The sequence below is a fragment of the Mustelus asterias genome, chromosome 15 (genome assembly GCF_964213995.1).
Source record: "Mustelus asterias chromosome 15, sMusAst1.hap1.1, whole genome shotgun sequence".
NCBI lineage: Eukaryota > Metazoa > Chordata > Chondrichthyes > Carcharhiniformes > Triakidae > Mustelus > Mustelus asterias.
The window spans coordinates 76,718,475-76,744,916 of record NC_135815.1 but is presented as its reverse complement, the minus strand read 5'-3'; the positions used below and the strand labels follow the sequence as shown (position 1 = coordinate 76,744,916).

Below are 26,442 nucleotides of genomic sequence, written 5' to 3'. Positions count from 1 at the left end.
GACAGGCTGCATTAACTTGACTCGTATCCTTTTGAGTTTAGAAAATTGGAAATGAGGAAGATATTTGATAGGGTGCAGAGGAATTACTAGTTCCTCTAATGGAAAAATCCAGAGCAAACGTTCGTACAGAGGTGAAGACAGAAAGCAGGCTTTCACACAAGGGGTAGTAGAAATTGGGAACTCACTCTTCCAAATGCCCAGGTCCAGCTGAGGTTTTAAAACTGAGATGGGTAGATTTTTCTTAGATGAGGATATTAAGGTGGCACAGTGGTTAGCGCTGCTGCCTCAAAGCGCCAGGGACCCGGGTTCAATTCCCGGCTTGGGTCACTGTGTGGAGTCTGCGCGTTCTCCCCGTGTCTGAATGGGTTTCCTCCCACAGTCCAAAAGACGTGCTGGTTAGGTGCACTGGCCATGCTAAATTCTCCCTCACTGTACCCGAACAGGTGCCGGAGTGTGGCGACTAGGGGATTTTCACAGTAACCTCATTGCAGTGTTAATGTAAGCCTATTTGTGACACTAATGAATAAACTTTAAAACTTTAGACTTTAAAACTTTAAGGCAAAGGAGTAGCTTCAGTATGTGACATGGTCAAGGTTGGAACCGCTTTGTGTAACTTTTTGGTACATCTAATTAGACAAATTAAAAGGGGAATAAAATCAAGAGCAAGTGTTTCTCACAGGCTGGTGTCAGCATTGCACGGTATTTAAGGGATGTTATAAGGAATACTAACCGGCAGTCTGGCTTCCTTTGTTGTCACTTGTCTTTTCCTCCTTGATTTTTTGGATTTCCTGCTGGTGTCTGCTTCGGCTGAATGACACTCACTGGCTGCACACAGAACCATGGCAGAGAAGGAGGATCATCACTGTCATATCAGACTCCAGCACAGCTAACCCTTTCAGCAATGCCAGCAGTTTAGTATCAAATGCCCTTGTGTTTATTGGTGTCACAGGACGCCAATTCATCTCATTGTGCTGAATCGGTATCTGAAATTTCTACATTACAAAAACTGCCAAAATTATTCCAATCTCAAACAGTTCATTTTCCAAAAGACCTACAAAACTTGAGCCTTTCCCCGCTGCATCTAAAACGTATCTGCTGCTCATCTCCCCCGGAATTTAGAAACATAGAAAAACTACAGCACAAAACAGGCCCTTCAGCCCCACAAGTTGTGCCGAACATATCCCTACCTTTTAGGCCTACCTATAACCCTCCATCCCATTAAGTCCCATGTACTCATCCAGGAGTCTCTTAAAAGACCCTATTGAGTTTGCCTCCACCACCACTGACGGCAGCCGATTCCACTCGCCCACCACCCTCTGTGAAAAACTTCCCCCTAACATTTCCCCAGTACCTACCCCCCAGCACCTTAAACCTGTGTCCTCTCGTAGCAGCCATTTCCACCTTGGGAAAAAGCCTCTGAGAGTCCACCTGATCTATGCCTCTCAACATCTTATATACCTCTATTAGGTCTCCTCTCATCCTACGTCTCTCCAAGGAGAAAAGACCGAGCTCCCTCAGCCTATCCTCATAAGGCATTCCACTCAATCCAGGCAACATCCTTGTAAATCTCCTCTGCACCCTTTCAATCTTTTCCACATCCTTCCTGTAATGAAGCAACCAGAACTGAGCACAGTACGCCAAGTGGGGTCTGACGAGGGTCTTATATAGTTGCATCATTATCCCCGGACTCCGAAACTCAATCCCTCGATTGATAAAGACCAGCTCACCATACGCCTTCTTAACCACCTCCTCCACCTGCGGGGCCGATTTTAGAGTCCTATGGACCCGGACCCCAAGGTCCTTCTGATCCTCTACAGTACTAAGAGTCTTTCCCTTTATATTGTACTCCTTCATCCCATTTGACCTGCCAAAATGGACCACTACGCATTTATCTGGGTTGAAGTCCATCTGCCACTTCTCCGCCCAGTCTTGCATCCTATCTCTGTCCCTCTGTAACTGTAATTTGCACACAACAATTTTATATTTTTAAATAAAGCTGATGGAAGGAGATGGTGGGCCACAAGATTCACTTTTATATTAAATTGCAGGAGTAAGATATAGCATTGAAACAGTAAAGAGTCATTTTAGGACAGCTATCAGTCACTTCTTCTCCCAAAAGAGTGATCATATGGAAAAACTTTCGATAGGGTAGAGGCATAGATTGTAATTTGAATATGCAATGGCAGGGCATTAGGATAGATGAATGAATTAAGATGGGCCAAATGGCCTCCCTTATCCAAAACTCTCTCATGATACCCGAAAAAGGAACAAGCTAGTTTGGTCCAGAGTTCCCAAATAGTTTGATATTCTCCCTTCCTCAAAAGGTATAAAGAGCAAAACACCAAGCAGGTCGCCCTCTGTTCTAGCATGAAACCAAATTACAAATATCACTTCATTATTTAAGAAGAAGTTGGGAGAGATTAGATCACTAGAGATCAGACAGTTTTTAACATCAGTGAGGAAGTTACTAAAATCTATCATCAGGGACAAGCAGTGATGAGCTGATAGGAGAGAGTCAGTGTGGATTTGTGAAAGGTAGGTCACGGCTGATTCATCAAGTTGAATATTTTTAGGAGGCTTTGAGTATGCTGGATAGGGGAGTGTCCGTTGATGTTGTCTTTATGAACTTTCAGAAGGAATTTGGTACGGTTCCAGGCGAGAGACTATCAAAATTAAAGCACACAAAATTGGAAGTAACTTTATAACTTGGCTTGGCGATTAGTTGGGAATGAGAGTATGGATTAAGGATAGCAATGACTTGGATGAAGGAATAGAGAGTTGGATATCCGGGTTGGCAGATGAAAGGCCACAGTAAATCTTGCAAACTGGATGCTGCAAAGGGCCATTTCTAGATTAACTGAGAGGGCAAAACTATGGCAGATGAGGTTGGAGTAGCGTGAGACCATTCACTTTGGAATTATTAAATATTTTCTAAACGATGACAGACTAGGAGCTGTGGAGGAACAAAGCAATTTATGTGGCCGAGTTACTGCTGAGGTACTGAAAGCAACCAAAAAAGGGGTGGGGAGGGGAGATAAGGAATTAACTTTGCATTGTAATGGAGTTTCCCACATCTTTGTAGTTATTCTACCAGGTCTCTTTTTTAATGAACACATATTCTAGATACGGTTGGAATATATTGCAATCCACAACACAAATTGATTAATAGTTGAGAAGTTCTGGAATTTGATTTTTAAAAAGAGGCACTTTCTCACGTTGTTGAGGTGGAACTGGTTTCTGCGCTGGCACGTCTGCCTGGTACACATTCCTCCTGCTGATATTTTTAGCAACAAAGCACAAACAGGATGATCTTACACCGACTTTATTCTCAATGACATTTACAAACAGAAGGAATTTTGTCTTCCAAATATCACTGCCTGCCACCCATTCCATCAAATTCATGCTACACCATTGGAACTTACCCAAACTGGTCAGGCTGCCGTGGTAACCCTCTCCCCCTTCAGTCACACTACTGAGGAAGTTGTTCTCAGAAAGCTTTGCCGACTTTCCAGCCAGTATATTCTGTTGGGGTGAAACCAAAATGCAGAGGTGCATTGAACATGTGACTTCTCATCGCAACAAAGACAACTCGACCGAGGTCAATAAACGCGACCAAGGTCAATGAACTTGACCTTCTTCCAAGTCCATAGTTAAATGTAGACTTTTGCAGGGCTCTGAATATGTTTGATCAACTTTATTGAACGAATGGGTTTCCTCCGGGTGCTCCAGTTTCCTCCCGCAGTCCAAAAATGTGCGGGGTAGGTTGGCCATGCTAAAATTGCCCCTTAGTGTCCTGAGATGAATAGGTTAGAGGGATTAGCGGGTAAAATATGTAGGGATATGGGGGTAGGGCCTGGGTGGGATTGTGGTCGGTGCAGACTTGATGGGCCGAATGGCTTCTTCCTGCACTGTAGGGTTTCTATGATTTCTATGAATGTTGTTACTTTGCTAAATATTCGTCATTGCAAGGGATTCATTTGCAGTTCCAGTCTTCCATAATTAATGTGTAACACATGATTAATATTCAATTTACCCTGAAGAAAAACAGTCTCTGTAAAGAAACAATAGATTCAAACCGCTTGGGGGAAACCATCAATTCAATTCACAACTAACAACACCCACCCTTGGACCTTCCCCCCGTCCCTCCCAGCTATCAGTGTAATAATCTCTCATCTTGTTTTTTCCCCTGAGGATATTACAGTGCTAGGGACAGTTGGAAGCAAGGTTTTGTGATTAGGAGCAAGTCAGAAAGAGTGTGCGGGACTTGGCGGCAGATGATGAAGCTGGAATGGGTGGGGACACGTAGGCCCTCTTGATTGCGGGGCGAGGGGGGGGGTAGAATTTCATCTTAAATGAATCAGTGCCATCAACGGTCCACGTGGACTGCCTGGCCGGCAGCTGGACGCTGAGAACAGCAGCAAGAGGCGACAGCTGTGAAACTATGGGAATGCAATGGGGAGGTGCTTCACACATCGGGAATTGTGACTGGAGAGGTGTTCCAGATTTTGGGAATTGTGATGTAGGCAGTAAATTTCAGTTTTGATCACTAAGCCTCATTTAAAAAATGATTGCAACCTACAATTTTTTAAAAAATCTGGGTCATTCTAAATGTTTCAAGTGATTTGATACCAACGAGAGCAGTCAGAAACAACAGCACTGAAGGCCTTTGCAGCACCTCATAACCAGCAGATAATCATCTTCATCTAGAGCAAACAGACCTTGTTTCCTGCAAGAACAAAGTTCAATTGGAGACTGAGCTCATATCCATCTTCATGGACCGTAGCCGAGATGACCTGCCAGGACAAAAGAATAGGCTAATTAATCCTACACCATGAAACAAATTAATCTCTCTTTAGATTAGGGATGGGCAGCACATATTGGCCTTGCCAGTGATGTCTGCATCCCCATGAAAGGATAAAAATCAAATGAAAGCACTATTAGTTTACAGAGTGGGCTGTTGCTCAGTTGGTAACTATCTTGCCTGAGTCAGGAGGTTGTGAATTCAATTCCCAATGCAGCATCGTGGCTCACACTCCAATGCAGCACAGAGGGACTTTTGCGCTTATGGAGTGTCGCCTTTGCCATGAGATTTTTTAAATTGAAGTGCTGTCTGGCATCTCAGGTCGGAGAAAAACATTCAATGGCACTATTTTGAAGAAGAGCAAAGTGTTCTCCCTGATGTTCAGGCAAATATTTCTCAGCCAATCATTGAAAAAAATTAACTGCATTTTCACACTGCCCTTTGGTAGACCTCACTCTGCGCACATTGGCTGTTGCTTTCCCTGCACTACAACAGCAACCACACTTAAAGAAAAGCATTGAATTGACTAAAGCATCTTGAGGTAGTGGAAGATGCTAAATAAATGCAAAGGTGTCATTTGTGACTCCAATAAGAGTGGTTTCAGTGCACTGGCAGGGATGGAAGACTGATTACAGGGAACCAAATATGAAGTGGTGACATGGTGGCACAGTGGTTAGCACTGCTGCCTCACAGTGCCAGAAACCCGGGTTCAGTTCCAGCCTTGAGTGACTGCCTGTGCAGTCTGCATGTTCTCCCCGTGGGTTTCCTCTGGGTGCTCTGGGTTTCTTCGCACAGTCCAAAGATGTGCGGGTTAGGTTGATTGGCCATGCTAAATTGCACCTTAGTGTCAGGGATTGGCAATGTAAATTCCTGGGGTTATGGGGATAGGGCCTAGGTGGAATTGTTGTCAGTGCAGGCTCGAAGGGCTGAATGGCCTCCTTCTGCACTGTAGGATTCTATGATTCTAAGTTCTGGTAAAGGTGGGAGGCAACAAGATGTTCAAGAAGCTGGAGAGGAAAGGGAGGTTGGAAATTGGGCAGTAGTTGGTAAGGATGGTGGGTCAAGGGTCGGTTTTTTGAGGAGAGAGATGGCAATGGAAGATTAAAGGAAAGAGGGACAACAAAAGAGCGAATTGTTAATGATATTGGCTAACATGGGGAACAGGAAGGGAAGTTGCGTGATTAGCACTTTAGTGGGAATAGAGTTGAGGGAACAGGAGGTTGGTCTCATGGACAAGATGAGCTTGGAGAGAGCATCAGAGAAATAGGAGAAAAACTAGAGAAAGATGTGGTTCCAGGGCTAGGGCGGTGGGTAACTTTAGAAGAAGTTGGCCAGGTGTGTTAGTGGAAGGGAGGCTTACAGCTGATTGCAATGTCTCAATCTTATTGACAAAGAAGATCATGATCTCCCTATAACTATTGTTGGAGGTGAGGAGACAGGGAAAGGGTTTAAGAAGGTGGTTTGCAATAGAGGAGAGAAGCTGAGGATTATCTTTACATTCAGGATGATTCTGGAATAATGAGTAGGAACATAGGAACAGGAGTAGGCCATTCAGCCCAGCAAGCCTACTCCACCATTCAATACGGTCATGGCTGATTGGACACTTCAATGCTTTTACTAACATCCCCATAACCCTTCACATCGGAACAGCACGGTGATACAGTGGTTAGCACTGCTGCCTCACAGCGCCAGGGACCTGGGTTCGATTCCCGGCTTGGGTCACTGTCTGTGCAGAGTCTGCACGTTCTCCCCGTGTCTGCGTGGGTTTTCTCCCACAATCCGAAAGACGTGCTGGTTAGGTGCATTGGCCATGCTAAATTCCCCCTCAGTGTACCCGACCTGGCGCCGGAGTGTGGCGACTAGGGGATTTTCACAGTAACTTCATTGCACTGTTAATGTAAGCCTACTTGTGACACTAATAAATATCTGAAACTTAAAAATAAAATCATTATTAATCAGAAATCTATCAATCTCTATCTTAAACATACTTAATGATTGAGCTTCCGCAGCCCTCTGGGTTAGAGAATTCCAAAGATTCACAACCCTCTGTGTAAGGAAATTTTTCCTCATCTTGGTACAAAGTGACATTCTCTTTATTTTGTAGTTGCGTCCTAGATTGTTCTGGATTGTGTCCTAGATTGTTCCCCAACCAAAGGAAACATCTTACCTGCATCTATCCTGTCTATTCCTTCAAGTATTTTGAAGTTTCCAGTGAGATCACCATTATTATCAATGAAATATTGCAAACGAGGGCAGGATCTGACAGTGCTTTATGTGGTCCAGCCAGGGCTGGCAGTGAATGGCTAAACCAGCTGACTGGCTACGATATTTGTTCACGACCACGTCCCTCAGACTTAAGGGAGTGGAGGTGAAGTCCACACCAGGAAAATGTCCAGGTAAGAGAATGTCATCGTTTTAGTGGAGACTAGGACATGGTGAGGGTGCAGTTGTGCAAATCAAAGCTGTAGAAATGTGGTGAACAGAGGGCCAAAGACTAGATAGTTAGGATTTTAAGTAAAGTGAATTGAAGGGACAGATTGGAACATTTTCCTCGCAAGGAGGATTGTTAGGCTGTCAGTGACCCGCCTGGAAGCAGAATGTGTACACTGTTCAACAGAGAAATTCATAAATAATTAAACATTTTAATTGATTAGTTAGCAGGAAGCAGTGATTAGGGACTTTTTTCAGATTGGCAAGCTGTATGTAACTAGTTGAGTGCCACAGGGATCAGTGTTGGGACCTCAACTATTTACAAATCATCAATTTGGATGAAGGGATGTTTGGATGCTAAATTTGCCGATGACACCAAGACAGGTGGGTTGTCAAGGGTAGGTTGAGAATCCGCAAAAGGATACAGACAGATTAAGCGAGTGGGAAAAATCATGTTGGGAAAATGTGAACTTGACTACTTAAAGGAAGAGTGGAAAATCTGTATACTACTTAAGTGGAGAGATTGCAGAACTCAGCGGCGCAGAAGGATCTGGGTGCCCTGGTACATGAATCACAAAAAAGTTAGTATGCTAACTAAAAGTTAGTGATTAGGAAGGCAAATGGAATGTTGGTGTTTATTGCAAGGGGAATGGAATATAAAAGTAGGGAAATTTTATTGCAGCTGTACAGGGCTTTGGTGAGACCACAGCTGGAATACTGTGTACAGTTCTGATCGTATTTGAAGAAGGATAGAACTGCATCAGAAGCATTTCAGAGATGTTTCACTCGACTCATTCCTGGAATGAGGGGCTTCATATCTATGAAGAAAGGATGAACAGGTTGGGCCGACATACATTGGAGTTTAGAAAAACCAGAGTTATCTTACTGAAACGCAAGATCCTGAGGGGAGTTGACAGGGTAGATATTGGGAGCATGTTTCCAGTTGTGGGGGAGACTAGAACCGGGGACACAGTTTAAGAATAAGAGGTATTTTGAGACGAAGATAAGGATTTTTTTCTTTCAGGGGTTCATTAGTGTGCGGAATTCTCTTCCCCAGAAAGCCGTGGAGGCTGGCTCATTGATTTTATTCAAGGCTGAGTTAGAGTTTTGATAGAACAGGGAGTCAACAGTTATGGGAAGTAGACAAGAAGGTGGAGTTGAGGCCAGAAGCAGATCAGCCATAATCTTAGTGAGTAGCAGGGCAGGTTTAAGTGGCCAAATGTCCTACTCCTGCTCTTAAGTCCTATGTTTCTAAAAGAGCAGAGATTGGTTTTAGACAGCATGATAAAAGTGCAATGGGCCCAATAGCCTCTTTAGTGCGGCACAGTGGCTAGCACTGCTGCCTCACAACGCCAGGGACCAGGGTTCGATTCCTGACTTGGGTCACTGTCTGTGCAGAGTCTGCACGTTCTCCCCTTGTCTGCATGGGATTCCTCCGGGTGCTCCGGTTTCCTCCCACAATCCAAAAGATGTGCTGGTTAGGTGCATTGGCAATGCTAAATTCTCCCTCAGTGTACCCAAACAGACGCCGGAGTGTGGCAACTAAGTGATTTTCACAGTAACTTCACTGCAGTGTTAATGTAAGCCTACATGTGACAATAATAAACCTTAAACATTCATTTTTTTGAAAATATAAAAGTAAAAAGTTTCATCAGGTTTCTACTAAGCACATCTGGACCATCAAGAGACCACTGAGTGAGAAGGTTGTGCATTCAAGTCCACTGTAAGATCTTGAACACATAATTCAGGCAGACGTTTCAGTACAGTGTTGAAAGGGTGTTGTAATATTAGAGATTCCGGCTGGAATTTTACCGCCCTGCCCGCCATGGGAATCGGAGCAGGCAATGGAAAGGTCCGTTGACCTTGGGCGGGATTTTATGGTTTTGGGATGAGCGAGGCCATAAAATCCAGTCTTCCGTCTTTCAGTTGAGGCCTTTGTCAGCAAGAAAGCCCATGGTGATTCACAAAGAAGTGAAAGGCATTGTCTAAACTATAATCTTCGTGTAACCTTCCAATCTACTTTTCCAGACCCAGAATGAAATTCCACAATTACCTTTCCCATTTGAGGTTCTCCAATAAGGGCCCGGAATTCAGTGTTGTTCTGTGTGTAACTACGCAGATGTGCACAGATGTGATCTAACTGCAATCTCCAATATCCTGCAATGGAAAGAGAGCAGTCAGAAATGGTCACCCAGTTGGTTTGCCCCCCAAGTTGGGTGTAGTAACCGGTGGTAATAAACCTGACAAAATATTTAGCATCAGATCTGAAAATTAGTAACAACAGTCAACATTTAAAAAGAAACAAAATATCTGCACATTTAAAAATGACAAATCAGCTTGCATCTAAATAGCACCTTTTACATCGTAAAATGTCCCAAGATACATCACAGGAGCGTTATCAAACAAAATCTGGCACTTAACCACAGAAGGAGATATAACGACAGAGCATGAAAAGCCTGGTCGGAAGTTTTAAGGGGTGTCATAACAGCAAAGAGATAGAGCTGCTCAGGGGGGGAATTTAGGGACTAGGTAGCTGATTGTGAATTGCCTTTATTACAAGAGAATTACAGGAGTAAAGATGTATTATTGCAATTATATAGAGCCACTGTGTGCAGTTTTCGTCCCCTTATCCAAAGAAAGAAATACTTGGCATGGAGGGAGTGCATTTAGGTTTGCCATACTAATTCCTGAGATGAAGGGATTGTCCTATGAGGATTAGACAGACTTTATTCTCTGGAGTTTAGACGTGATCTCACTCAGACATACAGAATTCTTACAGGGCTCAACTAGATACAAGAAGGATGTTGCCCCTGGCTGGGATGGGATCTAGAACTAGGGGACATCACCTCAGAATAAGAGGCGGAGATATAAAGGAATTTCTTCAGTCAGGGGGTGGTGGATATTTGGAATTCTCTACCCCAGAGCGTTTTGGAGGCTTGGTCATTGAGGATGTTCAAGATTAAGATCGATAGATTTCTACATATTAAAAACATCAAGAGGTACGGGCATAATGCAGGAAAATGGTGTTGAAGTAGAAGATCTACCATGATCTCAGTGAATGGCAGAGTGGGTTCAAAGGACTGAATGGCCTACTATTATGTTATTATTATTTTGGCTTCACAGAGGTCAATGTCTATATATAGTTGGAAAGGGGACAGTGTGGAGCTAATGAAACAGGTTGGATCATTAGAATCTGGACTGCAGTCAATTCCTGATCATGTAATTTTATATTGCTGAAGTAATTTAAAATAAGGTGGAAATTTAGGGCTCGATGTTCTGTTTGTTATATCAAAGGAATCCGGGAAAAATCAGCTGAACCAGTGCAAATGCTTGGGGAACCTGGGTGAGTTACACCAAAAGCACTTCTGGTTGTGTTTTTGGAGATCTATTGCACAAGTTTAATATTCAATTCATTCAAATAAGACAACTTTGACTGAGCCCCTTGGTCAAAGTTGCAAGATTCCATCAACTGCACAGGTTCTGAAAGGTTTTTTGAATTGTGTCCATTTTCGTGGAGCACGGGCATGTTTTCAAAGATAATTCATATCAAAACTATGTAATTTACTATGAAACTGATACGTGTACACCAATTAAACTATTAAATGGTTCAGGATCGTTCTTTATAGTAATTTTCAGTGATTTGATTTATTATTGTCACACGTACTAGTATACAGTGAAAAGTATTGTTTCTTGCGCACTATACAGACAAAGCATACTGTACATAGAGAAGGAAACGAGAGAGTGCAGAATGTAATGTTACAGTCATAGCTAGGGTGTAGAGAAAGATCAACTTAATGCAAGGCATTCAAAAGTCTGACAACAGCAGGGAAGAAGCTCTTCTCGAGTCGGTTGGTACGTGACCTCAGACTTTTGTATCTTTTTCCCGATGGAAGAAGATCCGAGGTGCGTGGGGTCCTTAATTATGCTGGCTGCTTTGCCGAGGCAGTGGAAAGTGTAGACAGAGAAAGACTGGGCACTCTTCAAAAAGCTGATTTTTTTCCCTAAAAAGCCCATTTTAGCTTTATTAAATAAAACTGCATAAAGGCATCAAGGAATACATTTTTATAGAATGCTGAAAATGGAAAAGGTTACATTGTCCAGATGTGCTGGTTCATTGCAGATTTTCTGTTTGTGATTATGTAAATTAATTTTAGGGAAAACTTAAAGTGTAATGTGGCCAGTACAATTTCAGACCCAATCGGGATCTGCAACCTCTTCCAGAGTGCTTAAAAGTTCAACTAATAAATTAATTGATTGAACTCTGCTGTAACATTCACCCGGGATGGCAGATAGTGCTTGAATTTCACATCTCACCCCAAAGTACATTACCTCCAACAATGCAGCCCCTCTCAATAATCTATTGGGAGTTATCAGCTTGGATTAGATGCTCAAGGCTTTGGAGTAAAGATGGAACCCAGAACCTGTGATTTTAGTGTGAACAATGCTCCCACTAGTAATGGTTGACATCCGAGAGGAAATTCTCCCAGGCTGCTGAATACAGATTTGGAGGGACAGGAAAATTTGTCTTTCTCAGGGGCTGACTGGGAGTCTTGTTGCCTTCCCGCTGCACTGGCGGGAAGGCAATTAAAATATTTAAAGAGGCAGTTGAGAGACTTTCCACCTGAAATGGCTATTTGGACAGGCCACAAGCAACTTGCACAACACAACAGCTTAAAGAGGCAAATATATAGCAGGAAGTCATTGACACCTACAAGTGACAGCACCGTAAAGGGGGAATTGGTAAATCTGAGATCAGCCGTAGGCAGACATTTGTGATGACAGGAGCAGATGACTGAGGTGGATATTAATGATGGTGTCTTGGTGAGGAAGTTGCTGACGGTTCTTGTAGGAGACTTTCACAACTCAACAGGGTTGTCCACCGTCCCTGCCTCCCTCTCTTTTGCTCCTGAAGACACTGCTCCAATGCTCTGTGCACAATGTGAAGGTTCGTGGTGGCTCTTTAAACCTCACATGTTCAATCGCCACTCTGACTCATCATTCCACCTGCCATCCCTAATTAGAGAGCAATCCAGGGGGTGGGTTTCTCACTGGACACTTTCTGGAAAGTTCAAAGAAGGCCTGCGGTCGTGTGTCTGGGGTTCCTGACCCGGTAAGGGTTTTAACAACACCAGGTTAAAGTCCAGTTCCTGGCCCGACCATTAGTGCAAAAACAAAGGCCACAAGAGTCCATCCACAAGCACGACCTTCAATATTATCCTTTCAGATAAATGTCATGTTTTTCTGACAATAATCAGCAGTACAGATAAATTTTAGTAGATCACTTAATAAAGTGCTTTTTAAACTTGATACTTCACTTTATTGCTATTATGGTACTAACTATATGAATTTGAAATGCAAATGCAAAAATTCAATTATTTTAAAGCATCTTCACATCGAATCATGCCAGACAGCATGTGATTCAAATCAAGATAGACAAATTGAATTCTTATTTCAAAATAATAACATTTTGTAATAATATTATTATGGTATTCATAATTATAAATAATTTTATAATTAAGTTAATCTTTCAGAAATACTAATCAGTCAGCATCTTTATATAAGACCATAAGACATAGGAGCGGAAGTAAGGCCATTCGGCCCATCGAGTCCACTCCACCATTCAATCATGGTTGATTTCAACTCCATTTACCCGCTCTCTCCCCATAGCCCTTAATTCCTCGAGAAATCAAGAATTTATCAATTTCTGTCTTGAAGACGCTCAACGTCTCGGCCTCCACAGCCCTCTGTGGCAATGAGCTCCACAGACCTACCACTCTCTGGCTGAAGAAATTTCTCCTCATCTCTGTTCTAAAGTGACTCCCTTTTATTCTAAGGCTGTGCCCCCGCGTCCTAGTCTCCCCTGCTAATGGAAACAACTTCCCTACGTCCATCCTATCTAAGCCGTTCATTATCTTGTAAGTTTCTATTAGATCTCCCCTCAACCTCCTAAACTCCAATGAATACAATCCCACGATCCTCAGACGTTCATCGTATGTCAGGCCTACCATTCCCGGGATCATCCGTGTGAATCTCCGCTGGACCCGCTCCAGTGCCAGTATGTCCTTCCTGAGGTGTGGGGCCCAAAATTGCTCACAGTACTCCAAATGGGGCCTAACCAGTGCTTTATAAAGCCTCAGAAGTACATCCCTGCTTTTGTATTCCAAGCCTCTTGAGATAAATGACAACATTACATTTGCTTTCTTAATTACGGACTCAACCTGCAAGCTTACCTTTAGAGAATCCTGGACTAGGACTCCCAAGTCCCTTTGCACTTTAGCATTATGAATTTTGTCACCGTTTAGCAAATAGTCCATGCCTCTATTCTTTTTTCCAAAGTGCAAGACCTCGCACTTGCCCACGTTGAATTTCATCAGCCACTTCTTGGACCACTCTCCTAAACTGTCTAAATCTTTCTGCAGCCTCCCCACCTCCTCAATACTACCTGCCCCTCCACCTATCTTTGTATCATCGGCAAACTTGGCCAGAATGCCCCCAGTCCCGTCATCTAGATCGTTAATATATAAAGAGAACAGCTGTGGCCCCAACACTGAACCCTGCGGGACACCACTTGTCACCGGTTGCCATTCTGAGAAAGAACCTTTTATCCCAACTCTCTGCCTTCTGTCTGACAGCCAATCGTCAATCCATGTTAGTACCTTGCCTCGAATACCATGGGCCCTTATTTTACTCAGCAGTCTCCCGTGAGGCACCTTGTCAAAGGCCTTTTGGAAGTCAAGATAGATAACATCCTTTGGCTCTCCTTGGTCTAACCTATTTGTTATCTCTTCAAAGAACTCTAACAGGTTTGTCAGGCACGGAACTATTTTGTATGATTAGCACCATGCACAATAAAGATTTTTAACCCCCCAATCAATCCAACAGACAGCATCTTAGTAAACATCTAAAGCTTGCTTTACATGCTTCCAAGGAAATGGATGAAATTCAAGGATATCTTCACGCTAATCTCGGAAACTATAATTCATCCACTTGTGATTATTTCCTAATCTTTCCACTTTAAATCCCTTGGTCCCACAATGTTGAGTTTTAACTTTTCACCATTTACAAAATGAACAGCACACACACACGCATGCACAAGCACACATACACACACAGGCATGCACACAGGCACACACACAGGCACACATACACACACAGGCATGCACACAGGCACACATACACACACAGGCACACATAAATGTTTGACTAGACTCATCCCAGCTTCACATGCCCAGAGACATAAGGAAGGAGCCCATTCAAACTCCGTGAAACTGTTCTGCCATTCAATGAGATCATGACTGATCTGCATCTTAACTCGTTACCTGCCTGGGTTCCATACCTCTTGATAGCTGTGCCTAACAATAATCTATCAATCCCAGTTTGATATTTTCGATTGATCTTAGCCCCAACGGCTTTCTGGATGAGAGAGTTCTAAATTTCTGCTGCCTTTTACATGAAGAAATGCTTCATGACATCATCGCTGAGTGGCCTAACTCTAATTCTAAAATTATGACACTTTATAATTTTAAATTCAATTCTGGACACCAGAGCAAAAGATTTCTCTCAACCTACCTCAGCAAATCCCTTTGAACATCTTAAACACCACAATTAGATCACCCCTTGATCTATCCACCGTCCTCATCATTTAACTCTTTTGGCTCCAGTATTATTCAGGTGAATCTGCACTCCACCCCTCCAAGGTCAATATATCCTTCCTGAGGTACAGTGTCCAAAATTGAATGCAGTACTTCAAATACACTGGCACAGGATTAGCACCAAGCACTATAAGTACACAGCTCTTTGACACAACTTTTAAGAGGTGAGCATTCGAATTACTGTCATGACAGTTTTCAGGGGAATGGAATTTAGGTTAAGCACAAAATGTTGAGAGAGAAATTTAGCAAATGGAAGGAGTTACAGGTATGGTTGCAAACAAAAACAGCACTCACAAGGTTAATCACCGAAAGGGTTGAACTCTAAAACAAATAAGAACCTATAACTGCCTGTGGCTAATTATGTTCCCAAATATAAAAAGACACAGGAATGTGCAAGCAATTATACTGAGTTTCATTCAATACCAGCTTTCTTTACTACTTCTCAACCATAAGGAATACAAAAGGAAGATGCAAAATCCTTGGTCAAACAATATACTTCACAAAAATAAAGTAAAATGCAGAGATAAATCCCTTGTAATGAGGTACATTGCATGCATTTGGTTAATGTTCAACATAGATAACCTTGAATACTCGCAGATTCAACAGGGCTCAATAAAAGTAAAAAAAAAACATTTAGCCACAAGTAGAGTTGGAAGGTGGATGACTAACGGGCCATTTTGATATAACACTGCAAAGCAGATCATACAGAGAAGTGCATGACGACGTGTAAATGCCTGTTGAGACCACAAGAACTCAGTGTACTGTGTGGAGGGTTACAGGAAGGGTTTGAAACCAAAGGCAGTGACTAACAAAGGGCCCCACCTTTCTCTGAGTCAGCTCGTGCACTGGCCTGTATCTCACAAGCACCGGCAGGTACTGAGGGGCAGGGTAGAGATAGAGCAATTTGAGTTAGATCTGCATTCTTTGGAACTGGCTGCAAATAACCACTGGGAGTGGCCTTGCTATTTTTAAAGTCTATAAACTCCATGGTACAAAAAGAATCGAAAGCTTATACAATGCAACTCAATCCAGGGTAACTAGATACTGGATAAAATCAGAGTCCCTATGGAAATAACTTTGCTATTTGAAGATACACAGATGTAACCGAGGTTTAGCAAATTGAAGCAATATACTGCTTTTCAGGGACGAGGTCTTAGACAATTTCAGATTCTGTCTTATTCTGAAACTGGACAGTCGTGACAAATGACTATGTGGGTCTGAATTCTGGCCACACACCAACCTGTTGGAGTTTGTTTGTAACTGATCATGCATGACCTTCTAAGAGCTGAGGTTAGTCACTTTCATCACCGCACATACCTGACGTTCCATTTACTTTACATAAGAACTAGAGGAGACCATTCAGCCCCTTGAGCTTTCTCTATCTTTGTCAGATCATGGCCGATCTGTAGCTCAACTCCAGTTACCCATCTCTGCTCCAGTCCCTTGATACCCTTATCCGAAAAAATAACGCTGATCCCACTCTTGAAAGTTTCAATGGACCCCCACCCAGCATCCACAAACACTTAAGGGAGAAAGGTTCATATTTTCACTTTCCTTTTGGAGACATTTTTTTTTTATTGGCAAATTTGCCATCGGGGATAATTATGTAAATACGTCATTATGACTTTGGGCAATATTGTAAAATGGCTGATACACTCCTCCCCTCATTTTATTTACAGTGACTTCAATGGAAGTGAAAAACGGCAGAGATATCTCATGGGCGGCTAAACCGAGAACCATTTTAGATTATCACCCCAAATTAAAATGAGCCCCACTGACACCTGTGCTGTCAGAGGTACAAGACTCCCTTGGAGAGGGGCTTGAGTGTAGTGCTTCTGCCCCCTGGTGGCATGAAGGCAACATCTGTCATTTTGGGTCAGACAGCACCAGAACAGCTTTAGCACCATTGGCCCACACGTACTCTTCCCCAGTACCAGGGAAGGTTCTAGTCAGATGGCAAATTTGCAACATGTGCTATTAGTGCAAATCGGGAAAGAATACACTCAGCACATGAAGCCACTGGAGCCGATACATAACCTGCTAGAATAAATACAGCAGGATTGGCAGCATCAGTCAATGGGACAGCTGACCTTGACTGTGCAACACAGGATGGGAGCGAATGTCCTGATTTTGGGCACAGAATCTGTCACATTTGGAAGACTCGTAATTTATGAAATGCTTTCACAACCTCCAGATTTCCCAAAGTGTTTTACAGCCAATGCTGTATCATCTCTGTTCTGACGGAGGTATTGTGGAAGCCAATTTGCTCACTGAAATAATGGCCGAATAACCTGATTTAGTGCAGTTGGTTAAGGGATAAATATTGCCAGGATTCCAAGAAGAACTACCTGCTCTTCTTCGAAATAGTGTCCTGGAGATGGAACAGTGGTTTGACAGCTTATCTGACAGAGCAGCACTTAGAGTCATAGAGATATAGCATGGAAACAGGCCCTTCGGCCCAACTCGTCCATGCCGACTGGGTTTCCCAAACCGAACTAGTCCTATTTGCCTGTGTTTGGCCCATATCCCTCTAAACCTTTCCTATCCATGTACCTGTCCAAATGTCTTTTAAATGTTGTAATTGTACCTGCCTCTACCACCTCCTCAGGCAGATCATTCCATATACGCAGTCCCTCAGGTCCCTTTTAAATCTTTCCCCTCTCCTTAAACCTATGCCCTCTAGTTTTGGACTCCCCTACCCTGGGGAAAAGACCTTGGCTATTCACCTTCTCTATACCCCTCATGATTTTATAAACCTCAAAAGGTCATTTCTTTGGTATTTACTGGAATGTCAGCCTGGGTTATTATGCTCAAGTCTCTGGAGTGAGACTTAAAGCCACAACTTTCCTTCACAGCGGCACAAAGCAGCCTGCCTTTGTTTTGGAGTTGACTCTGAGTGTGTGAAGAACACAAACTCAACATTGGAGAAAATCGCTGGTGCAAATCTGTGCCCAACCCTTTGTGGTGGACAATTCACTGAAATGTGAAGACTTGTGCAATAAGCATTAAAAAACTGCAACTCTGCAGTGAAGAGTCAGCTTTTGGCTCCATTTGAAGGAACCACCTTCTCTGTAAGGCAGATAAGCCTACACTGTGATTAGCTGACGACAGCTACATCTTAGCAATGATTGTGGTTCCGTGAAGTTCTTGAAAGGTGGTTCTGCATTCCTAACTTCTGACTTGTTTTGGCTTATGTTGGGAGCTGAGCCCAAATCCGGCATGTTAATTATAGAGAAAAGGGAGCATGTGTTCTCTGACAAAACAGTGTTTCCAACACTTGCATTTTGGAATCCAAAATCAGTCTTGTGAAAATCCTGGAAACGGGAAGTGAATTTTAGTGCTGGCACAAGTCTGTTCTCACGTTTAAACCCTTGGGGCGGTATTTTCCGGCCGCGTTCGCCCCAAGAACGGAAAATCCCAACCTCGGTCAACAGAACTTTGCATGGTCTGTGTCCCGCCCGCAACGATTCCCGTGGGATGGGAAAATTCTGCCCTTGGTCTCATTGTTTACTTTTTCTATTTACATCTTAGCTGTCCTTCACCAGATTAGTTTCAGATATGGCTCAACGAGAGCACTCTCACTCCTGGATTTTAAGCCTCATTTCAGAGACTTCAGTACAAAATCCAGGTTGACGCTCCAAGACAGAATCCTAGAGAGTGCTGCCACATTTCCTCCATTACTATACTTCAAAAGTACTTCATTGGCAGTAAAACAAGTTGGATCATCTTGAGGTTGTGAAAGGCATTGTAAATAGAATCACAGAATCTCAGCATGCAGAAGAGGCCCTTCAGCCCATCAAGTCTGCACTGACATGTGTGAAACACCTGACCAACCATTTACCAGCAGTTGGCCCAGAACTTGAATGTTATGATGTGTCAAGTGCTCATCCAGGTACTTTTTATAGGATGTGAGGCAACCCATCGCTACCATCCACCCAGGCAGCACATTGCGGTCCATCACCACCCTCTGGGTACAAAAGTTTCTCCTCACATCCCTGCTAAACCTCCTGTCCCTCACCTTGAACTTGTCCTCTCATGACTGACTCTTCAACTAAGGGATACAGCTGCTCCCTTTCCACCCTGTCCATACCCCTCATCATCTTGTACACCTCACCAGGTCACCTCTCAGTCTTCTCTGCTCCAACGGAAACAACACAGGCCTATCCAAACTCTCTTTATAACTTAAATGTTCCATCCTAGGCAGCATCCTGGTGAATCTCCTCTGCACCCCCTCCAGTGCAATCACATCCTTTCAACAATGTGCCGATAATAGTTCAGGTATTCCTTTTCTTTTTAGAAATGAATTCTCTGGAGCAGATCTTCAACACTTTAAGAATAGAAAATCAACTTCATTCACAAGGGATTATCCAGAATGGAAAGAAACAATCAATAGACGGCCTGACCTGAAACAGAACTCACAGAGGTGGGGGAGCAAGAGGGCTGTGGAGAGGAGGGAAAGCGGGCTGCAAGATGTCCATAGATGCTGAACCAAGCAATTTCTGGCTCCTCCAGCTATTTGCCAAGACTCATGTCTTCATCAGGAGCAAATTCACACTGAGATCTCTGCATCTGCTGCTACTTCCAGCCCATGAGTGTGCCCACCACCACCATACACACATCAACACAACCATAGCCACCACCTCACCGACAAATAAAACAATGGCTGCCAAAAGCCCTTTCCTCCTTTCCTTCTGTTTCAAGATTTCCAATGTGTTTTATTCTTTTCTTTCTTCATTCACAGGACATGGGCATTGCTGGCTAGGCTAGCATTTATTGCCCATCCCTAATTGCTCTCGAGAAGGTGGTGGTGAGCTGCTATCTCTGTAGGTATACCCACAGTGCTGTTAGGGAGGGAGTTCCAAGTTTTTGATCCAGTGACAGTAAAGGAATGGTGATATAGTTTGAATTCAGGATGGTGGGTGGCTTGGAGGTGAACTCCCAGGTGCTGGACCTCCCATATGTCTGCTAACCTTGTCCTTATGGTAGTGGTCATGGGTTTGGAAGGTGCTGTCCAAGGAGCCTTGATGAGTTCGTGCAGTGCACCTTGTAGATGGTACATATGCGTCAGTGGTGGAGGGAATGAATATTTGTGGATCAGGTGCCAATCAAGCAGACTGCTCTGTCCTGGATGGTGTCAAGCTTCTTGAGTGTTGTACTCATTCAGGCAAGTGGAGAGTATTCTATTACATTCCTGATACGTGCCTTATAGATTATAGACAGTTTTTGGGGAGGTGAGTTACTCGCGCAGGATTCATAGCCTCTGATCTGCTTTTGTAGCCACAGTATTCATTTGGTTCTTCCAGTTCAGTTTCTGGTCAATCCCAGGATGTTGATAGTGGATAGGTTCTCCTTTGTTGGAAATGGTCATTGCCTGGCATTGGTGTAGCACAAATGTTACTTGCCACTTGTCAGCTCAAGCCTGGATATTGTCCGGTTGAACATGGACCGTTTCAGTATCTGAGCAATCGTAAATAATTCTGAACATTGTGCAGTCATCAGCGAACATCCCCACTTCTGATGGAAGGAAGGTCACTGATGAAGCAGCTGAAGATGGTTAGGCCTAGGACACAACCCTGAGGAACACCTGCAGTGATATCCTGTAGCTGAAATGACTGACCTCCAACAACCACAACCACCTCCCTTTGTGCCAGATATGACTCCAACCAGTGGACAGTTTCCCCCCGGTTCCCACTGACTCCAGTTTTGCTAGGGTTCCTTGATGCCAACTAGGCCAAACGCGGCCTTGATGTCAAGGACTGTCACTCTCACCTCACCTCTGGAGTTCAGTTCCAACAAAGGCTGTGTGGCCAGGAGCTGGGTGGCCTGGGGGAAACCAAAACTAAGCGTCAAGTGCTACTTTGTAGACTGCTGCTGATCACTTCCATCATTTTACTGATGATCGTGAGTAGACTGATGGGTGGTAATTGGCCAGGTTGGATTTGTCCTGCTTTTTGTGTACAGGATATTTCCAGGCAATTTTCCGCATTGCTGGGTGTTGTAGTTGTACTGGAACATCTTGGCCGTGGGGTGCAGCAAGTTATTCAGTTCCAATGCTGGAATATTGTCAGGGCACATAGCCTTTGCATTATCCAGCGCCTTCAGCTGATTCTTACATCACCTGGAGTGAATTGAATTGGCTGAAAACTGGCATCTGTGATTCTCCAGAGGAGGCCAAGATTTATCATCTACTCAGCATTGTTGGCTGAATATTGTAGTAAATGCTTCAGCCTTACCTTTTGCGTTGATGTGCTGGGTCATTGAGGGTGGAGATATTTGTGGAGCCTCCTCCTCCAGCGAGTTGTTTAATTGTCCACCACCATTCAGGGCTGAATGTGGCAGGCCTGTAGAGCTTAGATCTGATCCTTCGATTGGTTGCGAAATCACTTGGCTCTGTCCATTACTTGTTGTTTATGCTGTTTGGCATACGTGTGGTTTCACCAGGCTGACACCTCATTTATAGGTGCTGCTTCTGGCACGCTCTCCTGTACTTTTCATTGGACCAGGATTCATTCCCGGGATTTGTGGTAAAGTGGGGAACATGCCAAGCCATGAGCTTAGATTGTAGTTCAGTACAATTCTGCTGCTGCTGATGGCCCACAGTGTGAGATGCTAAATTTGTTCGAAATCTATCCCATTTAGCACAGTTCTCATGCCACACAACATGGTGGAGGGTATCCTCAATGTGAAGGCGGGACTTTGCGGTGGTCACTCCTATTGATACTGCCATGGACAGATGCAGCTACAGCAGGCAGGTTGGTGAGGATGAGGTCAAGTATATCTTTCCCTCTTGGTGGTTCCTTCATACCTGCTGCAGACCCATTATCTTTAGGACTCGACCAGCTCACTTAGTAGTGGTGCTGACCAGCCACTCTTGGTGGTAGGCATTGAAATCTCTCACCCAGAGTACATTCTGTGCCCTTGCCACCCTCGCTGATTTCTCCATGTGGTGTTCTACATGAAGGAGCATCGATTCATCAGCTGAGAGGGGTGTATGTTGTAATCAGCAGGAGGTTTCCTTGCCCATGTTGGGCCTGCTGCCACTCTGCATTGTGATCAGTATGGGGTGAGTGCAGGGGGGGGGGGGGGGGTCATGATTTATCTGGGCGGGGGTGCGGAGGGGATGTTATTTCTGGGTGGTGTGGGGTTCGGAGGGAGGGGCTGTGTTTAGGCCGGCTGCAACAGCAGAGGTCTGACAGCTCTCTCTCTGTCAGACCTCTGCTGTTGGAATTGCGCACGTGTTGACGCAGAGGTTTGCACATGAGCAATAGCTCCCTCTTCTGCCTGAACAAGGCAGCTGGTGAATTAAGCCCCGCCCACTGCCTGTAGTAACTAGAAGTCTAGCCCATTTTTCCATGCACTTAGTGCATAAGAATGGGAGTAAAAACTCATCCAAAAAATGGACCTGCAACTCTCCCATTTTCACGCTCGGGACTAGCTAGCTGGACACTTAGCTTGTGAATAAATCTCAAACTAAGTATAGATTGGCTTTCGATCTCCTCCTACACCAACTGGCTGTAGGAAGTTCAACATACACGACACAAATACTTCATTGGCTGTAAAGCATGTTGATACGTTCTCAGGCTATGAAAGATGCCATATAAATTCTTTCTTTTGCCATCTCCTCTCGTAGTGAAGGCCAGCACGTGGTCTGATGACACAATCAAGGAGGATCCCTTGAGCTGCAACCTTCTTGAGAAGTTGAAGAGCCAGTGGTTGGTTGGGGGGGGGGGGGGGGGGGGGGGGGGCGCGGGGAGCCCGGGGGTCGGAGGCGGGGAGCCCGAGAGTTGGGCCGATGGTCAGATGATGCCTGTTGGGGAAGGGTGTCGGGAGGAAGGGTGTCGGGAGTTGGTCAGTAGTAAGTCAGGGGCAGTCAGGGGCAATCAAGTGTATAGTTACCAGGAGTTTACCAGACATGGTTTCCTTCTGTCTAACATTCTGGCTGGCTATGCAGGTAACCGAGTCTGAATCACCCAAAAAAAAGTCTCCAACTCTGAGTTAGAGTCAGAGATTTTGCAGCGTTCCAGATGTAGGGAAATTGCCCATCGGAAGACAATTCCTGCAGTGTCCTTAGTTTGGGACTACCAGCCCCCCAGGGTGTATTCTGGGGTACCTCTGGTGTATGCCCATTTGCAGCATTGTATAAACAATATAATGTTTAGAAAGAGAGATTAAATGTGTTAATGGTCAACACTGACATGTATTCAGGGATAGGAAACTAAGTTGGATACAATTAAGATCCAGGTCTGCCATGATCCGGCTGAAATGCAGAATCGAGGGACTGAATAGTCTACTCCTATTCTTATGTTCCATGTAAAGGGAGTCTGAGCTCCTTCTTTATTATATTCTGTATTTCAACAACTAACGTAAATATCTGAAATATAATTGACTGTGCATCTACCTATCATCATCTTTGCTGCACAGGCAATAAAGACTTTACAGGTAGCAGTGCATATTTTTGTCTTATGAAGGAAATATGTAAATTACCTCAGTCTCTCCTGCTGAGAGAAAAGGAGTGGACAAGAACTAATGCTGCTTCCTCACCCACTGCCTGTTATCAAATTAATTCAAAGCAGACATGGGGAATACTCATTTATTAGCACCACCTCACCTATCAGAGTGATCTAAACCAGGGTGGCACACTGCTGCCTCACAGCACCAGGGACCCAGGTTCAATTCTGGCCTTGGCCAACTGACAGGGTGGAGTCTGCACATAAGAACATAAGAAATAGGAGCAGGAGTAGGCCATCTAGCCCCTCGAGCCTGCCCCGCCATTCAATAAGATCATGGCTGATCTGACGTGGATCAGTACCACTTACCCGCCTAATCCCCATAACCCTTAATTCCCTTACCGATCAGGAATCCATCCATCCGCGCTTTAAACATATTCAGCGAGGTAGCCTCCACCACCTCAGTGGGCAGAGAATTCCAGAGATTCACCACCCTCTGGGAGAAGAAGTTCCTCCTCAACTCTGTCTTAAACCGACCCCCCTTTATTTTGAGGCTGTGTCCTCTAGTTTTAACTTCCTTACTAAGTGGAAAGAATCTCTCCGCCTCCACCCTATCCAGCCCCCGCATTATCTTATAAGTCTCCATAAGATCCCCCCTCATCCTTCTAAACTCCAACGAGTACAAACCCAATCTCCTCAGCCTCTCCTCATAATCCAAACCCCTCATCTCCGGTATCAACCTGGTGAACCTTCTCTGCACTCCCTCCAATGCCAATATATCCTTCCTCATATAAGGGGACCAATACTGCACACAGTATTCCAGCTGTGGCCTCACCAATGCCCTGTACAGGTGCATCAAGACATCCCTGCTTTTATATTCTATGCCCTTCGCAATATAGGCCAACATCCCATTTGCCTTCTTGATCACCTGTTGTACCTGCAGACTGGGCTTTTGCGTCTCATGTTGTACCTGCAGACTGGGCTTTTGCGTCTCATGTCTGCATGGGTTTCCTCCGGGTACTCTGGTTTCTTCCCACAGTCTAAAGATGTGCAGGTTAGGTGGATTGGCCAAGCCAAAATGCCCCTTATTGTCCCAAGATGTGTACGTTAGGGGGATAAATACCTGGGGTTACAGGGATAGGGCCTGGGTGGGGTGTCCTGTCAGAGTCTGCACAGACCGAATGGGCTGAACGGCCTCCTTATGCACTGTAGGGATTCTACGATTCTCTAGGATCCTTTCACAGCAATTCCTCACCCTCCCAAATACTCTAAGCAAGGACTCATTCACAACAGTGCATTATTCTACCCATCTGTTTGAGACTAGGGCCCACTTACCATTAACCCCTCACCCGAGAAGCTCGAGACTGGGAATTACTCTCAGTCATACCTAAATCTACCAAAGTGATCCAATCCAGGAGCTATTAGTTGGTCACCCTGTTCAAACAGTACCCCACCAAAACTCTGCGTTTGGTGGAGGCCATCCAGCTGTAGTTACTCAGCGATTACAATGAACACTACGTTTGCCTGGCTGTGTGCTGTACAGTGATGCCACTTAGTTTGCTTGTTACAATTACACAGACCCGGTGGCTGTGTTCTCAATCGTGCTTTATTATTAAATGTTGAATGTATTAGCCACCAGCTACCTGTGGGTAACTGGGAAGCTGGATGGGGTATTTCTGATTCGTAAATAAAGAATAATAGACATATTGTTTGCACGTGAACCTTTTCTGAAATCTGGAAAATAAGATGAAAAGCAGTGTGCGAATGTTTTTGATCATTGTGAGTTTCTTACAGCCTTGGTTACTTGGTGGTGGTTGTTTGTTCAACAAATAAAGTGAAGTGCATTTACCTGTGCTGTGTGAGTGTAAGCAAGGGCCTTTCTGCTGAAATGAGTGCAAAATAGCTAAGATGGTGTTGTTGTAGCCACACCTGTGCGACTGGATGGCCACACCTAGATAATGCTGGATTTCAAGTATATAAGAAATGTTACGCACCCTTTCCAGGGCTGATGGCTGTTAACAGGGGACGCCGATCGCTTGTCTTCTGCTGTTTTGCTTGTTGACCAGTGACCTCCATTTCCTTCTTCTCCAGCATCTTGCAGGATGGGTAAAATAGACCAATGGTTTGGGTGCCCTGGTCCTCTTTGTTGGACTCCATTCTGAACACTGGCAATGGGATGGTCAAAGGTTGCCAGGTTGCTGAAGTGTGTCCATTTGTGGTCTTGAGGACAAAAAGAATGAGTGAGTGGTGGATTGAACAGTCAAATCTTTAGGAGCTTGTAACCATGTGAGCGAAATTACAATGTTACTGTACAACATTTAATATGTTCAAGTCAGGTTCAGCTCCACGCTATTTCAACAGGGATAGAAAACACAACTTGCATTTATACCGTACCTGTCACAAAATTACAATTTGCTTTACAGCCAATGACGTATTTTTGCAGTGTAGTCACCATTGCAACCCAAGGAAAGGTGACAGCCAATTTACGAACAGCAAGGTTCCACATACAGCAACCTGAAAATGACTAGATTAGGGATTCCCAAACTGGGATCAGGGGAACCCCGGTGTTCTGAGAGAGGCCTCCAGGGGGTCTGCGGAAGTTCTGGCAACTATGTGACAAAAGTCAGGTTTATTTAAACCCCCAAATAGAGTGCACAAATTAAAATGCGCGGATAACTCAGCTGAAGAAACAAAGATTCAAGAGAGGGCAATGACCACAAACAAAAGAACAAAAAAAAAATCACCCAATCAGAGCCTGCCCTCCCTGAGCATTGGCTTGTGATAGGTTCATTGGTGAGCCTTTCAGCCGCCAATGCTTGGAGAGGCAGGGCTCCGATTGGCCAATTCTATTTTCTCTTTGATTTTTGGCCATTGCTCCGATTGGCCACACTGGTTTTTTCTGTTGTTGGGCAGAAAGGTGGCTGAGTGAGTGGGTTTGTGGGGAAGGTGGCTGAGCCAGTGGGTTTGTGGGGAAGGTGGCTGAGCCAGTGGGTTTGTGGGGCAGGTGGCTGAGCCAGTGGGTTTGTGGGGAAGGTGGCTGAGCCAGTGGGTTTGTGGGGCAGGTGGCTGAGCCAGTGGGTTTGTGGGGAAGGTGGCTGAGCGAGTGGGTTTG

The 26,442-nt window shown here is 44.4% G+C and overlaps 1 protein-coding gene across 2 annotated transcripts in view; it reads right to left on the bottom strand.

The window, feature by feature from the left end:
* Positions 1 to 26,442, bottom strand: part of dzank1 (double zinc ribbon and ankyrin repeat domains 1) — an 81,916-nt gene that overhangs the window by 15,124 nt on the left and 40,350 nt on the right. The window contains exons 13-17 of one of the 2 annotated variants that reach the window (XM_078230151.1): positions 25,325 to 25,550; positions 9,285 to 9,388; positions 4,719 to 4,793; positions 3,423 to 3,522; positions 731 to 825 (exon numbers count right to left, since the gene is read on the bottom strand). In XM_078230151.1, the coding sequence (XP_078086277.1) occupies positions 731 to 825; positions 3,423 to 3,522; positions 4,719 to 4,793; positions 9,285 to 9,388; positions 25,325 to 25,550 (600 nt within the window). The remainder of the gene's footprint in view (positions 1 to 730; positions 826 to 3,422; positions 3,523 to 4,718; positions 4,794 to 9,284; positions 9,389 to 25,324; positions 25,551 to 26,442) is intronic. The other variant, XM_078230152.1, reaches the window with a different exon arrangement.